Consider the following 14,519-nt stretch of genomic DNA (forward strand, 5'->3'; position numbering starts at 1 on the left):
CACTCCTCCTCTCCCTTACCTTCCGCTGCTCCTCAATGCGAGCGCCATCACACACCCGCGCGCTCCTCCTCTCCCGTACCCTCCGCCGCTCACCACCTGCTCCGGTTGCTGTCGTCTGGAAGGCGCGTCAGTTGAGGTGCTGGCCTCCTTAATCTCGTCCGCATCGCGCGAACACCAAAGCTGGTTGTACGTAAACATGGTGACCGCAATTACCGGGGTGAAAGCAAGGGTCGCGCTGTTTCTTCCACTGTCCCCTCCCCCTCCTCCCCCTATTACCGCCACTCCTTCAACACACACACTTTTGAACGCGGTCACTGTTGGCAGCTCATTGGCAAATCCATTAACTGAGGCGAAAATTTCATTCAACATGCATAACAGTCACGTAAATACTAAATATTTATTACGTAACGTTCCCCTCTACGACGCGCGGTGGGTTCGCCTGCACGATGCTTTCGCGCCCGACAGGCCATCATTGCGGATGGGGCTGCCGCCGCTGTACTGATCTCGTCAAAGCAAGCTTGAGCTTGCGCCGCTTCATAGGCGTATTTGCTAAGGGTGGTGGAGGGGCAAGAAGGGTACTTAGCTCCCCAATGCCAACCAAAAGTAGGGGCAAATAATGACGTCTGCCACCCCCACCTCCCGGCGCGCGCACGCACACGCACACAGCACGCACTTGTGATAGCGGGAATTGTTGACTGCACACTCGGGTGCATTAGAGTCTGAAGAAATCTTGTGTGGTCAAGGCGAATTTTTGCGTAAACAAAGACGAACGCGAACCACTGTGAAAAAAAAATTTTTAAACATACATAGATATGCTGTAGCAGGGCAGCTTTCATCACAATAGAAAAAAATTTGAGCCATTGCCTTTATTTGGAGTTTCTTTTTTCCAGACAACTGCACGAACTTTGAAATCAAATGACAGAAATATTATCCTGATCTATGCATTGCACTTTAGGTCATGTATGTATTTTATATTGAATTTGGTATTAGAATATCAAATTCAAATATTCAAATGATATTCGAGTATCAGGCTTCGTTTCTTTTTTTTTTTTTCATAGATCTGAAATGGATTCGGGAATCTTGCGGTGCAAACAACATTACCTTTATGAAGAATCTCTTTAACTTTTGACATGAAGACATGTACCCTATAGTGTATAAAATGTAATTGATGCAGTTGGTTTAATTAGTGAATGTGTTACTTAGGCTTTCTTGCAAGATATGCACGTGTGGATAGATAATTTCTCTTAGTGACGGCAGTTGAGTACGTTTGAACGCATATTAAAAAAAGTCACGAAGCACACGTAGGATGGATATACATCTAGGGGAGGGAGATGCAAGGGGAAGGAAAGGTGTTTCATCTCCACTCGTAGACTGGTTGTTACGTCACTGGGTGACTGTGTCTGTGCAGTGCTGCATTGACGACAGCGAGGAGATGATGAAGCTACTTATCGACTTTGACGCTAATGTGAATGCAAAGGACAGCGAGCAGTGGACACCCCTACATGCAGCCGCCACCTGTGGTCATATTCACCTCGTGCGCTACCTCATCTCCAGGTGGGCTGCTCTATTTGCTGCTAGTGTGTGGTGATGCTTGTGTTGTTTTTTGGGCGAGTCGCTGTGCACACGACCTGTTGTGTTCAGTGCGTTCCTATGAAGTAGTACTCGAGAAGGTGATTGGTTGCGATAGAACAGATGTTAGTGTATTGAAGACAGCCAAGCTACGACATTATTAGCAGAGTGTTAAAGTAGTGCAGACATGTTTTTATCTATTAATTTTCAGCGTTAAATGAAGGCCTGGGACCTCAAAGCAGTAGAAAGAAATACTGCCAAGCTTTAGAATGCCTTGAATAATTTAATGTAACAACTTCTTTGTGACCAGTTTTGTTTTTGTTTCCGGAAGTTATGCTTTATCGAGACGTCGTGACCCAGAAGATGATCATGCGAGTGAAGCATAGTGCGGCATTTTGATGCTCGCTCTGGCTCGCTCAGTCATCTGCTACACTGCTACGTCAGTCCTGGCAATGGGTAGCGGCATAAGACTGCAATAAATTTTGAATAACTGTAGTTTTAATTGGTTTCTTTTCTTTCTGTAATGTTTTGAAGTGATGCACCTTTACGTGTACAAATGCATACCCACTGTGGTTAAACTTTTAGAAAACTGATATCAATGTAAGTAAAGTCATTACGGGTGTTTTGTCTACATTGCAAGATGTTGTGGTGTTTGTCACTGTTGTTCAGTATCAGAAAAAAAGAATCATGGGGCTCGAATTATCTTTTTGCAGAGGTGCTGACCTCTTAGCTGTCAATGCTGACGGCAACATGCCATACGATATATGTGAAGATGAACCGACGCTAGACTACATTGAATCTGAGATGGCAAAAAGAGGTAAGGTTGCCTTGTATTTTTATGCTTTATTGTCACCTGAACAAATTCTGACTGGTACTTCAGTTGTGCAAATTAGTTTTTCTTCGGTTTTTGTGAATTGCTATAATACTGTTATAAAGTTGTTTTTATATTTCTTGTTTCAAGAAGTGTAAGCTGCAACATACGGATTGGCATGTCTGTCAACTTATGGCATCATTATTGAGGTTTGGGTGGCAGAAGCAGTGAAGGAATTATAGTAAAGTTTCAAAATGTTTGTGCACTCTACCCATGATTTCACTTTCTAGAAAGGAAAGCACCACTGGAACCAAATTTTTAAACTCGAGATGTTTGTGTTGTTTGATTCTCTTGTATATATCCCCTTCAGGCACTGTGTCCACATGTGCGGATGCAACTTGTTTTTGCCAGTTCATTGGAACAGTGGCCAAGAAAGAGCAAGAAGCATTGCGCATAGGATAACTTGAACCTTCTGCATAGACAATAGATTTTAACTTTACCTCACTGGGCGGCGTGTGACTGCAGCCAATCACCTTGGTGAAGGTCCTACAATGTTCGACGGCTCGTTCGACGTGTCGCCTTCCAAGACCGATGTCAAAAGTATTGATTTTCTTTGTTCGAAATGAATACAACCAAAGCTAAATTGCACATGCATTTTGAGCCTAAGATTTGATTCTTTTTGTGCAAAAATGGAACATGACTGACTAAAGGATAATTAGATACTTAATGCATGCCAATTACAATTAATTACTGGAACTTGCACAAAACATAGTACTGCCTGATTTCTTTATTCGAATGTGCCTTGTAATTATGTTCTGTGAATTTGACACATTCGTAGACAATCCAACATAATTCGCGTCTGAAGGGGTTATGTAGGTACTATCAGTGTCAATTGAAGCCCGAACAACGGCAAGCATTCACAGTGGTAAAGTGTGCACAGTCCAGTTATCACTATGGAGAGGCATGCGTATATGCACAGTGCTGCCGAAGCAAATGCGCGCCTGTCCATGGGGACTGGAAGGCGTGCACTATACTACTGCAAATACTTGCCGCTGTTTGGGTTTCAATTGACGTCGATAGTACCTCCGACGAAGTACATTAGTGACAAACATTCCCTTGAACATATTTTTATATGGTTTTTAAGTTGGTGCCAGTGCACGTGGCAGCACCTCACCACATCGTCATTAATATGTTGTGTTTAATGGCTCCTTGGGTTCTCTGCAACATTTTGCCCTTTCTGCTAGTGTTACTGATGTCATAGATGGACAGTTTGTACAATGCACAACAGGTATTCCTCAGTCTTCACTCTGCTGTCAGCTGCTCCACAGATGGTTCTGGCTGCTCATGCCATTGACATCTAAAGTGGTGTGGCCAGATCTTTTTGAGAGGGAGCACACCTTTGCATCTACAACTGGGTAGTTGGGGCTGAGCAGGCGAGTGTGTTGCATGCTGTTTTATGTTATGTGTCATGGCTGTTGTGGCATTAGCATCAGATGCTGTGGCTGATGTTGCAGCAGAAGAAGACTTGAGCGGTCGGGCTTGATGCGACACCTAGTGGCGCAGAAATTAACCAGACAAACGCTAGAGTTGCCTACAACACACTGGCAGAGGGTCGTGGAAAGTGCAATGTAGTCCCAACTGCTCGGCGAACATGTCGAGGAGAAAAAACATGGCTTCAGAGGAGCATCCTTTATTAAGGGAGCCCATGGCTCCCTTGATGCAACCTGCTTTGCTTAGATTATAATGCAGACAAATTACTGTAATTGTTGCCTAACTGCTTACATAAATAGAGAACAATTTTTTTCCAGGGTTCCTTTAAAAATTAACAAGTGTAAATTAAAAATGCACAAAATGCGTCCTCAGACTCCATTGTCATCTTCTCATGGCAGAGTAGTTCTTCCTACTGCATTAGAAATTAAAAGCCATGAATATCACTGAGGAGAGGGCAACATTCACCTCGGCCTTTTTCATTTTCTACCTGACAAGCTTATCTGTCAAAACAAGATGGCCAGCCTAGAGACTTTAAACTAGCTCTGATGTGTCTGGATTGCATGCCTGGCTAGTAATAATAAACAAGACAAGTTGTTTTTGAGGGTCGAGCTGAGATCTGCACTGTGTTCATGTCAACGATGATGTGGTCCACCTCTTTGTGCATATTTGTTTCTTTGTCGTTATACAGGATTTTTCATTTTATCATTAACAGAATTTTAAAAATACCCTGTGCCATGTAGCACAATTCTACTTGTTGAGTCACATTACGTCCAGAAGCGCACATTGTATTCACAAGAAATGAAAATGAATATCTGGCTAATTAAGGCAGTTTGCTAATTAACTCTTCTTTTCCTCTTGGTCCCCAGGCATCACCCAGGAAATGATTGATGAAACCAGGGCAGCCAATGAAGTAATGATGCTCAGTGACTTAAAGGGCCTAAGCGATGCTGGTGGTGATTTGGAATTCAGGGATGAACAAGGTGCCACACCTGTAAGTATTTGATGGATTTTTTAATGGCATTGTTGGGGACCTCGTAAGCTGTGTGGGAATGTGAGCTACATGTAGGTGAAGCGTCCTCATGCACTTGTTACCTCATTGTCCTTATCTTTTTTCAGCTGCACATTGCGGCAGCCAATGGGTACGTGTCTGTGGTGGAGTTTCTCCTGGATCAGCATGTGTCAACCGACGTGTGCGATAATGACCAGTGGCAGCCTATCCATGCAGCTGCTTGCTGGGGCCATGTGAGTGAGGCTTCTTCTTGTCAGCTGCTTTTTTTTCTTTACTTTTGCATTCACACACCAGAATGGCTTTTGAGATGGCCTACTCCAGAATAACCACAAGCTGAGTTGACGTACGGGTTGTCTGACCTTACACTCCTAGTTCAGGATAGCAAATGAAAAGTGTGGATGGCCAGTCCAAAAATAATTATTGGGTCGATTCAGTGATGCACAGTAATTGATTGTATTGTCTAGTGATGTTTCAACGATGCAAAAAAGAAGACAACTGACTTGGGCCAAAAATGTTATGCCGAGCACAGGCAGACATCCAAAATTCTTGGCTGCCAAGTTATCTGCTTTGCTTTCTACCTTTTTTTGAACACAAACCAGCCATTGCTGGGTTAGCCTACTCCCCTTTCCCTCTTTTTTTTTTCTTGCTTAAGTTAATCCAGAGAATTCTGCAAAGTCTGTTGGATCACGTTTACTTGCCTGTAAAAGAATAAAAACTATGCCAAAGACAACAGCGACTGCCTTTTCGGGGTGGAACAAACATCTCTTGAGGTGCTGCTGTAATTGCTTGAACATGTCGTATGTATCAAAGCAGTTATGAATCAACTGTCATTGTGCAGAGCTAGGTGCATGTGTAGGTGTGCACACGCTTGTGTGATTGTATTTATCGTCCTAAGCATAAAGGGGCCGCCCCGCCACGGTGGTCTAGTGGTTATGGCACTCGACTGCTGACCCGAAGGTCGCGGGATCGAATCCCGGCCGCGGCGGCTGCATTTTCGATGGAGGCGAAAATGTTTGAGGCCCGTGTACTTAGATTTAGGTGCACGTTAAAGAACCCCAGGTGGTCGAAATTTCCGGAGCCCTCCACTACGGCGTCTCTCATAATCATATCTTGGTTTTGGGACGTTAAACCCCAGATATTATTATTAAGCATAAAGGGGCCCTGCAACCTTTTCATGTAAAAAGCTGCCTTGAAGTTGGTAATTAAATTTTAATTAACAAATTTTGTTAATTTATCATTTTAATGTTACTTTAGCCATGGCAAAGTATTTCCACCTCAACGCAAAGCTTGTCTGTGTAGATGACAGGTGCCTTACTGTAATTGCTGTTTATAAAAATATGTATTTAAAAAAAAAGAACCCTGTATTTTTTATACCTGGTTAACTTACATTTCGAAAAGTCTCGTAACAAGTCTGTTTGTTTTGACTGCAGCCGGACGTGTTGGAAATGCTGGTACAGGCTGGCGCTGATCTGAATGCACGCACGAAGAATGGCGAAACACCATATGGTAAAGTTTTGCTACCTCTATTACAGTGTATTTTCACGAATTTTTTCTGTACATTTATGGCACTTCAAATACAATGTCATAAGGGGATACTAAAAAGAAACACTCAATCAGTTCAGACTGATATATTACTTCTTGAAAACTGTATTGTTAATTTAACAATTATTGGTTCCTTATCACAAGAGAAAAAGAAGGTCGAGGTTTCACTTTTACAATTTCTATCCGAAACACCAATGCCGGGTATGTCATTGTAACATTGGGGATTTCAACATATTTTCTTTAATGTTTTGACCACATTGGCTCAATAAAAGCTCCTGAAACTTGTCGCGTTAAATTTATGGCTCCTATAGAACACCTTATGTGCATCTCCCAACACAAGGTATGTAGGACCTAACAGACGCCTTCAAGACCTGTGACATTACAGGAAGCTAGTGTGCAAACTTCAAGGTGCTGTTGCCACCTGTCTTTTCTCGATTTGCCTTTTCTGGCTTACCAAGCGTCTTCTCTTGGCAAGAGTGGCATTTTTGGTATTGTAGAATGTTAATTTACTTATACCAATAAAAGCATATTTTTAGTGTCCCTTTTGCAGGGTATGTGTTTGCATAGCCCAGACAATTTTTTTGTCACTGTTCACATGTGATGTGTTTGTGAGAGTCTGTTTATTCTTGAGAATTCCTCATATAAGGTGATTCAACGTATCTACAAGGGGACAGCTAAGGCAACATTACTGATTAAATCCCTTAAGGGGCCCTTCACCAGGTTTGGGCATTGCAAACGAACAAGTGGCGCACATAGATCTGTTGACAGCAATCGGGCCTGCAAATTGTGACATGCCTGCGTGCCACTAACACGGTCGAAATTTAAGGCATAAGGCCACACGCCTTCCCTCTCAAAGGGGGTATGCTTCGAGAGAGGTTGAATGTCTCACACATGGCTCTGTAACAAGCATTCCTTGGAATGTCACTGACCAGTGCCCTTGAATTGAGTTCATCTAGTGCAGAGTGTGCAATGCACGTGCTGCAAAGGAAGACAGAAAGAGAAGGAAAAAAAAGGAGGCAGGGCTCATCATGTGAACATGACGCCCTCCGTCACCTCCGGTAGTTGGGAGAATGCAGGGGTGTACAATGCTCGCAGACTCTAGCTATGAGAGAGTGAGGCAAAGGGAGCCTTTGGCAGTGAAGCTTACCTCCTGGAGGCTTATTAACCGGACAATTTAATTTTTTTTAACTTGTCCAATGATTAACCAGCATGAAAAGTTCCTTTGATAAACCCTTCCTTGAATTGCACCTTACAAATTCCAATGTGTAATCAAAATGTGCGATTGTGCCTAGTTAGGGGCCCTTTAGGCATATTTTCACCAGGAGTGGCCTTTAGTTGCTTCTTCTTATGGCATGTTTTCAAAGTTCTTAGTTTCTAGAACACATGTTAAGTGTTTCCAACCAATTAACTTGATGCTTTACCCACAGAAAGCTTGTTTTATGTCTTTGCTGAGCTGTATGGATATGTTAAGCCATGAATAATACAGTCTGAAATGAGAAAGATGCCTTGACTTGCCTTGCTTCAAAATCGTCATTTTCAGTATCAAAATTGATGTTTCATCATTCTGTTTGCTTGAGGAACAAAGTGCCATTTGATTGCTTTCACTGTAAATTTCGCTTTCAGTCAAATTGCAGCTTTCTTGCACAACTCGCATGCAGGCTGTCAATAGGAAGTGCCGTCTTTCAAAATCTCTGCCAAAAAGGACCAGAAGAGCACTATAAATGCAACTTTAATGGAGTGGTACTGTGCTGACATCTGTGCAGTAGAACAAAAAATAAACGGATGTACTCCGTTCATCCGGTCTAGTTTTAACACGAGCATATTGTCATGCTCAAGCTCAGCCCATCCACAGCAATGTCTACCAGTGTCACATTATTGAGATATGCTCATACAAGGGGTGCTTAATGGACAGTGCTACAACAATAGGCTCAAAGAATTCCCCTGTTGAGTCCTCACTTGTGTTGTGAAGCAAAAGCCACAAGCATTCAGATAAATCTTACGAGCACTATGTTGAGCTTTTGTTATGTTTTCTTAGCAATACCTGCTATTGCTGATGTTAGCTCGAGTTATTAGGCCAAGTGCTTGGCTATAAAATCCAGATAACTAATGCGTCAAGTTTCTGGGGATCCTGGACATCTCATATTGACTGCTCCTGGTTGTTGCAGACATCTGTGAAGATCCCGACCTGAAGGAGCGAATTGTGCAACTACGAAGCGAAATGGAAACAAAAAGGGCCATGCAGCCGAACAAACTACGGCGTTCACAAAGCCAGAATACTCGCAGGCAAGTGCTCTTTGAACAAAAAAATCTGAATTTTTCTTGTTTGTTGTGCTACAGTATCCTGAAGTTTTTCTACCTTCTAGCTATTTTTTCTTTAAAAGGTCATCTATAATAAACATTATGATTTAATATACCTTGTTAGCTGCAGTGCCAAACAGAAGAGCTCCTAAAATTCTTACTGCGTGTTTCTGTTGGAGGAATTCAGCATCTTGTGCAGTTCCTGTATCTTCATTGCTGTGATGCCTATCTAGATGCATTCGGGTCTGGTGGCAGCTGTCTGCTAAGGCATTTATCTTGCATAACTCTCGGTGATACTGGCTAAGTGTTTTCTGAAGGCTGGGCCTGAGGATTCATTCATTATAATGTGTTGATGTTGACAAGGGAGATTATCTTATCGTGCCTTCCTCTTTACCAATGGCTCAGCCAATCGGTGCGTCGAACAAGCATCCGTGAGAAAGGCATGATTTCTCGCCGTGAGGCCCGAGAGGAGGCCCGCATCCGCCAAGAGCAGCAGGCACCATTGGGCAAAGACGAGGTGAGTGCATGACTTGAGGTGGCTAGGCACTGCAGAGATGTATGGAATAAGTTTGCTGGAATGTCTGCTTCAACTGCTAGTACAGTCCCACTGAGCCCTTTAACTTCTTTCCATGTTTACTGGCCAGCTGAAGTGAGACATATGAGAGAAAAGAGGTCTCAGACATGGAAATGATACTTAAAAATGTAACCTATTACAATTACTTCATTCAAAAATGCAATCAATTATAATTAAGAATTACTGCTTCACAAAAGTGTTTGTTGAATTACTAAAATGAGATGATATATGTTTACTTTACTTTCCTTGCAATTTTACGTGCGAAGCACTTTGCATACTCGCACCAGAACAGTTGTTTTTGACATGTGGATATTGCCTCAAATGAAATGGCTCACACTTACGTCCTGCAGCTTAGCATTGTTGTGTATCGTACCATGCACCTGAAGCCCAAGAGCCAAGTCTTTAAGTTATTGCACTTTGTGCGCAGGTCTTTAAAATACAAATCAACCTCAACCATATGCATGAGGTGGCCGTAAAAAGATACAAAAGTTCAGTTACGGTCACATATGCGCTTCATAGCAGTTGCTTATAAAACATGCAGGCGTACTTACGTAGTACTAGTGTCAGGAGTTGCATGTATGTATATGTAGTCTCTGTGGCATACTTTCCATGATGCAACGAACTTTCACTAATCTTGGAAGCACTGGGGCACAAATGGCAAATTTACAAAACAAAGTTAGGAAGCTATCAAATGGCAAAGGAAAACAAAAAAATGGTGTGATGTTGAATGCAATGTGGACAATAAAGGCTGCATAATCTACTTTTGAGATGAGGAAACATATATAGAGTGCTTGAGCTTGTCTGGTGAAACATAAGCATCCATGAGGCTGCCACATTTAACAACTGTAGGTATGCTACTGTAGTTCATACGAAATAAAAGTGCTAAAAGCTGCATTTTCTGTTACATCTTGTCTTGTGAATTAAATACTAATTAGTTATATGTAATTGATTAAATAGAAGTAATTTAATGACAGTTACAATCACTGATTAGAAAGAGTAATAAATCATTTGGAAGAATACCAAGAAATATAATTGTTTACGAGTACTCTATTATGTTTAGGTGTTGGTTACTCTTGAATTTCCTTAACCTTTAACTGAGAACTACAGCTGTGAGCCCATCTAGCAAACCTGTGTTACTTCGAGGAGAGCAGACAGGACCAGCACTGGGTGGTGCTAAGACAGCTGTTTATTGTAAACGATGTAAATGGTGAAAAAATCCATGATCTAAAAGGTATAATAGAATTTCTTTGAAGTAATTTTTCCTGCAATGGACTACATGAGAAGTATGATGAACCATTGGATCAATGATGCCACAACATATGCTGAAGGAATTAATATAATATTGCAAAGGCTTGTAAGCCCAGGATCACTGAATCAAGGCAACACGTACGATAGTCATTGCATAAGTGAAAGTCAAAGTCATAAGTAAAACCTCGTTAATTCTAAGTCACTGGGACTGTGAAAAATCTTCGAATTAAGTGGGTTTTTGAATTAACAAAACATACAAAAAGCAGGGTGCAAGAAACTTTGAATTATTGAAAGTATAACAAGAGCTGGTCGTTTGCTATGCCTGCTACTTTGCGGCTCCAAGGGTTATGTTTTCCAGCAATACCGGGACAATTTTGCCGCAAACCCGGGGAAACGGGGGGCCTCACTGCGGCCTGCACAAAAAAAAAAAAGGAAAGAAAGAAAGAAAAACGGTCTCGTGGTCAGCTGAAATGTGCGCCTGCGGAAAAGATGTGCTTCACTTTAACACAGCAGTGACACACGGGCAGCATGTCACCTGCTCCTCGAAGCGTCAGCGCATCATATGTGACTATTCGCCCGTTCTTTCTGGTAAAATAAAGAACTTAAACATGACCAGTGTGACGGAATTCGCGATGTGTTCTCGCCGGAAAACATGATCATTGAAGTTTTTGAACTGAGTTTTCCAAGTAGCTGTTGCAGGCAAGAACTCCGTCAGCAGTGCTAGTGCACAAATTGCCGGAGCAACTGCCAATCGGAGGTTCGCATACATCGCGAATTCCGTGAGATTGTCCTTTATTAATTTCTTTATTTTCTCAGAAAGAATTCATTAATCATGATGCATTGACGTTGCGGGAAGCATGCGACATACTGCTCGCGTGCCACTGTCTTGCAGTGAAGCACGTCGACAGTTTCTTTTCAGCAGGCGCACATTTCAGCTGACCGCGAGACCACTTTTAGGAGCTGGCTCACCAGGTTCTTAAGCTGGGGCAATGTCCCGCGCTGTAAGCGTAACCTTAGTTCCAGAGGCGAGCGCCTTGATGATGACATTAACGCAAGCAAAACCACATTTCCTCGATTTCCTCGACGACACGTTCGACCACAGCTGCAACGTCTGCAACCGCTTGTGGTTCGACAAAACCTGACCACAATCGCTACTATAACAACGTGTGACGTCTTTATATGTCAGTAGAAAAATTGCATGGAGCATTCACTGTTTACTCGATTATCTCTGAGCCAGCTCCTCAATCATCATTCACTTCGTGGATATGGCGATTTTTTTTTTCCTTTCTTTTTTTTTTTGCGCTGGCAGCAGTGAGACTGGGGTGCTTCACCTGTCACTCATTAGTATCGCTACCTTGCATTGCCTTGTGGCTCCTAAAGGCCGTCGTTTCCGCGGATTCGTGGCGAAATCGAGATCGGAAATTGGCACATGGCACCCAAACTTTTCGAATTAACCGGGCTGGTGCTGACCGCCGCTTCAACTTACATTGAAAAATACGAGACCACAGAAATCCTTCGAATTAAGTGGGATTTCGAAATAACAGTGTTCGAATTAATGAGGTTTTACTGTATATTGACCTGTAGACTTAACGGCATGACTCATTGGAAAAGTTATCTAACAATAATGTTTTACATAAAAAATTATAATAGTGCACAGTTTACTACACGCTGTAAAATACTCACATTATTAGGCCCAACACATGGTCTTTGTAGGTTTCATAAAATCTATCCAGTACTCCTGTAGCAAAGTGACAAATCTCAACTTTGGCTTTGAATCAGTTACATTGAATCATGTCCTTTTTCCTCGCATCTTTTTGGCTCAGGATGAAGAAGCGGTGAGGAGGAAGTCTGAAGGTGATGTCATGAATGGTGACTCAGGCTCGCTCACAAGCCCTGGCAGTGACAGTGAGCACCAAGCCAGTACAGTCTCATCTGTGCCACTGTCATTGGCCCCTCCAACAGTCGCTGTGGAAGTGGCAGGAGCAGCAAGTTCTCCAAGTCGTTGTGGCTTGGAAGGAATGGCTGACCCAGGGTCATTGGGGTCACTAGCCCCGATGCCCCCGCCGTCATACTCTGAGGTCTCGCCAATGCCGGCAAGGCACCAGGGGGGCGCTGCGGAGGCAGTCAAGGTGTGTGTATTTGCATAAGTTATAATAATAATAATAATATCTGGGGTTTAACGTCTCAAAACCACCATATCATTATGAGAGACGCCGTAGTGGAGGGCTCCGGAAATTTCAACCACCTGGGGTTCTTTAACGTGCACCTAAATCTAAGTACATGGGCCTCAAACATTTTCGCCTCCATCGAAAATGCAGCCGCCGCAGCCAGGATTCGATCCCGTGCCCATTGGGTCAGCAGTCGAGCGCCATAACCACTAGACCACCGTGGCGGGGCTGCATAAGTTATAAGCACACTGTGTTTTGACGTCTCGCTGATGGCATTCTCAAGTGCTGGGTGTTTGCGCAATTGCTAAAAGGAAGTCACAATTTGTGATCTCATCTCAAGTCAGTAAATATTTGCTTGTTGTGACAGCTGCTGGAAACTACTACTACTACTACTACTACTACTACTACTACTACAGTAGAATCTGTGATAGGAATTCATCGGGAGCACTCAGAATATTCTTGTCCTGCATTCGTATGAGCTAAGAAGCTGAGCTGTACACGATAATAAACGCAAGCTTTATTGGGCGCATCTACTTCTTGCTGAAAAGCCCGTAATGTTCTTTTGCATTTTCCGCGTTTGATGTTGCTGACAAAAGCCACCTGAAGGCATAAAACCGTGCTGCAGTTTCGTCACTCATGCTGCTCTTACGATGTGATGCAGAACTTTGAGAGTGGGATGGTTTTGTGATGTCGATGGCAGTTGGTCGCACATGACTGTGTTTTCACCATCGCTGTCAGTCTCAATTTCATTTTCTTTTGTCAACCAATTCAGTAGACCTTAATCCACAAATCACAACGTTGTCATCCATGGTGATGAAGTCGAGCCAAAGCTTGAGTTTCAAGATTCTTCAAGGCTTCAATCTGCAAGTCATTATCGGGCTCTTGATTTCCTCCTATCGGAGCCACGTCCTGTCCCTTGAAAAATCCGCATTTGCAAGACAGTTCGTGATTGTGTCTGAGGTCAAATTATCCCAAAACATGGCCAGGAAATGCAGTGCGTCAAGCAGACTGATCTGCAAATATTCATCTTTACAATTAATTTTTACCGGGAGACTCTGATATAAAGGCCCTTTGAAATGATGCTTAAAATTTCTAATTATCTCTGTATCCAGGAGCTGTAGACGGCTCATAGTGTTCACAGGTAGGAACCTTACGATGATATTGTTAAAATTAGTTTCTTTTGGATGGGCCAAACACTGGTCGATGAAAAGCAATATCTTTCTGTTCCTTGCTGCCATTTTCCGGTCCAAGTTCGTAAGAAACTTGCGGAAAAAATCCGTGGTCGTCCATGCCTCTTTGTGTCTTGTACAAACATACAAAGAAACAAACAAGGCAAATGTCCTGCCGATCAGACGCGCTTTGGCTGTTCGGACTTGCCTATGATAGTAAGCTACATTTTCTCAAAGCCATCAGCATTCGTGCAAAAAAGCACCGTAACACTTCCTTTAATTGTTTGGCCACCCTTGCAAACCCAGCCTTTCGCATACAAGCTTCTGTCCTGTTGCAAATTGAAAAGGAGGCCCACTTTGTCAGTGTTAAACATGTTGTACGGTGCATAGTCAGAAATCTTGCACTGCCAGCGTGTTCAGCCAGTCGCTGACATGAGACTCATCCACTTTTTTCCCATCATCACTAACAACTCTGTAGACAAATCCGTGTCATTCCTTAAAACGATGCAGCCATCATTCGGAAACTTGGAAATTTTAGATTCCAAGGGAAAGCGATATGTTGTCCACCTTTTTGTGTAGCACCTTGTCGTCCATGCCGAAGCTGTCTGCTGTCTGCTGTAACTTCATGAAACTACATCAG

General features: G+C 42.8%; 1 protein-coding gene across 1 annotated transcript in view; it reads left to right on the forward strand.

Annotated features, from left to right (window-relative positions):
- The window catches only part of LOC119407187 (protein phosphatase 1 regulatory subunit 16A), a 301,652-nt gene that overhangs the window by 281,824 nt on the left and 5,309 nt on the right, over positions 1-14,519 (forward strand). The window contains exons 7-14 of the mRNA XM_037674070.2: positions 1,409-1,554; positions 2,283-2,386; positions 4,738-4,862; positions 4,988-5,113; positions 6,311-6,386; positions 8,588-8,705; positions 9,126-9,237; positions 12,366-12,671. Coding sequence (XP_037529998.1) covers positions 1,409-1,554; positions 2,283-2,386; positions 4,738-4,862; positions 4,988-5,113; positions 6,311-6,386; positions 8,588-8,705; positions 9,126-9,237; positions 12,366-12,671 — 1,113 coding nt within the window. The remainder of the gene's footprint in view (positions 1-1,408; positions 1,555-2,282; positions 2,387-4,737; positions 4,863-4,987; positions 5,114-6,310; positions 6,387-8,587; positions 8,706-9,125; positions 9,238-12,365; positions 12,672-14,519) is intronic.

This window comes from Rhipicephalus sanguineus, chromosome 1 (assembly GCF_013339695.2).
Source record: "Rhipicephalus sanguineus isolate Rsan-2018 chromosome 1, BIME_Rsan_1.4, whole genome shotgun sequence".
In the NCBI taxonomy this organism is placed as follows: Eukaryota; Metazoa; Arthropoda; class Arachnida; order Ixodida; family Ixodidae; genus Rhipicephalus; species Rhipicephalus sanguineus.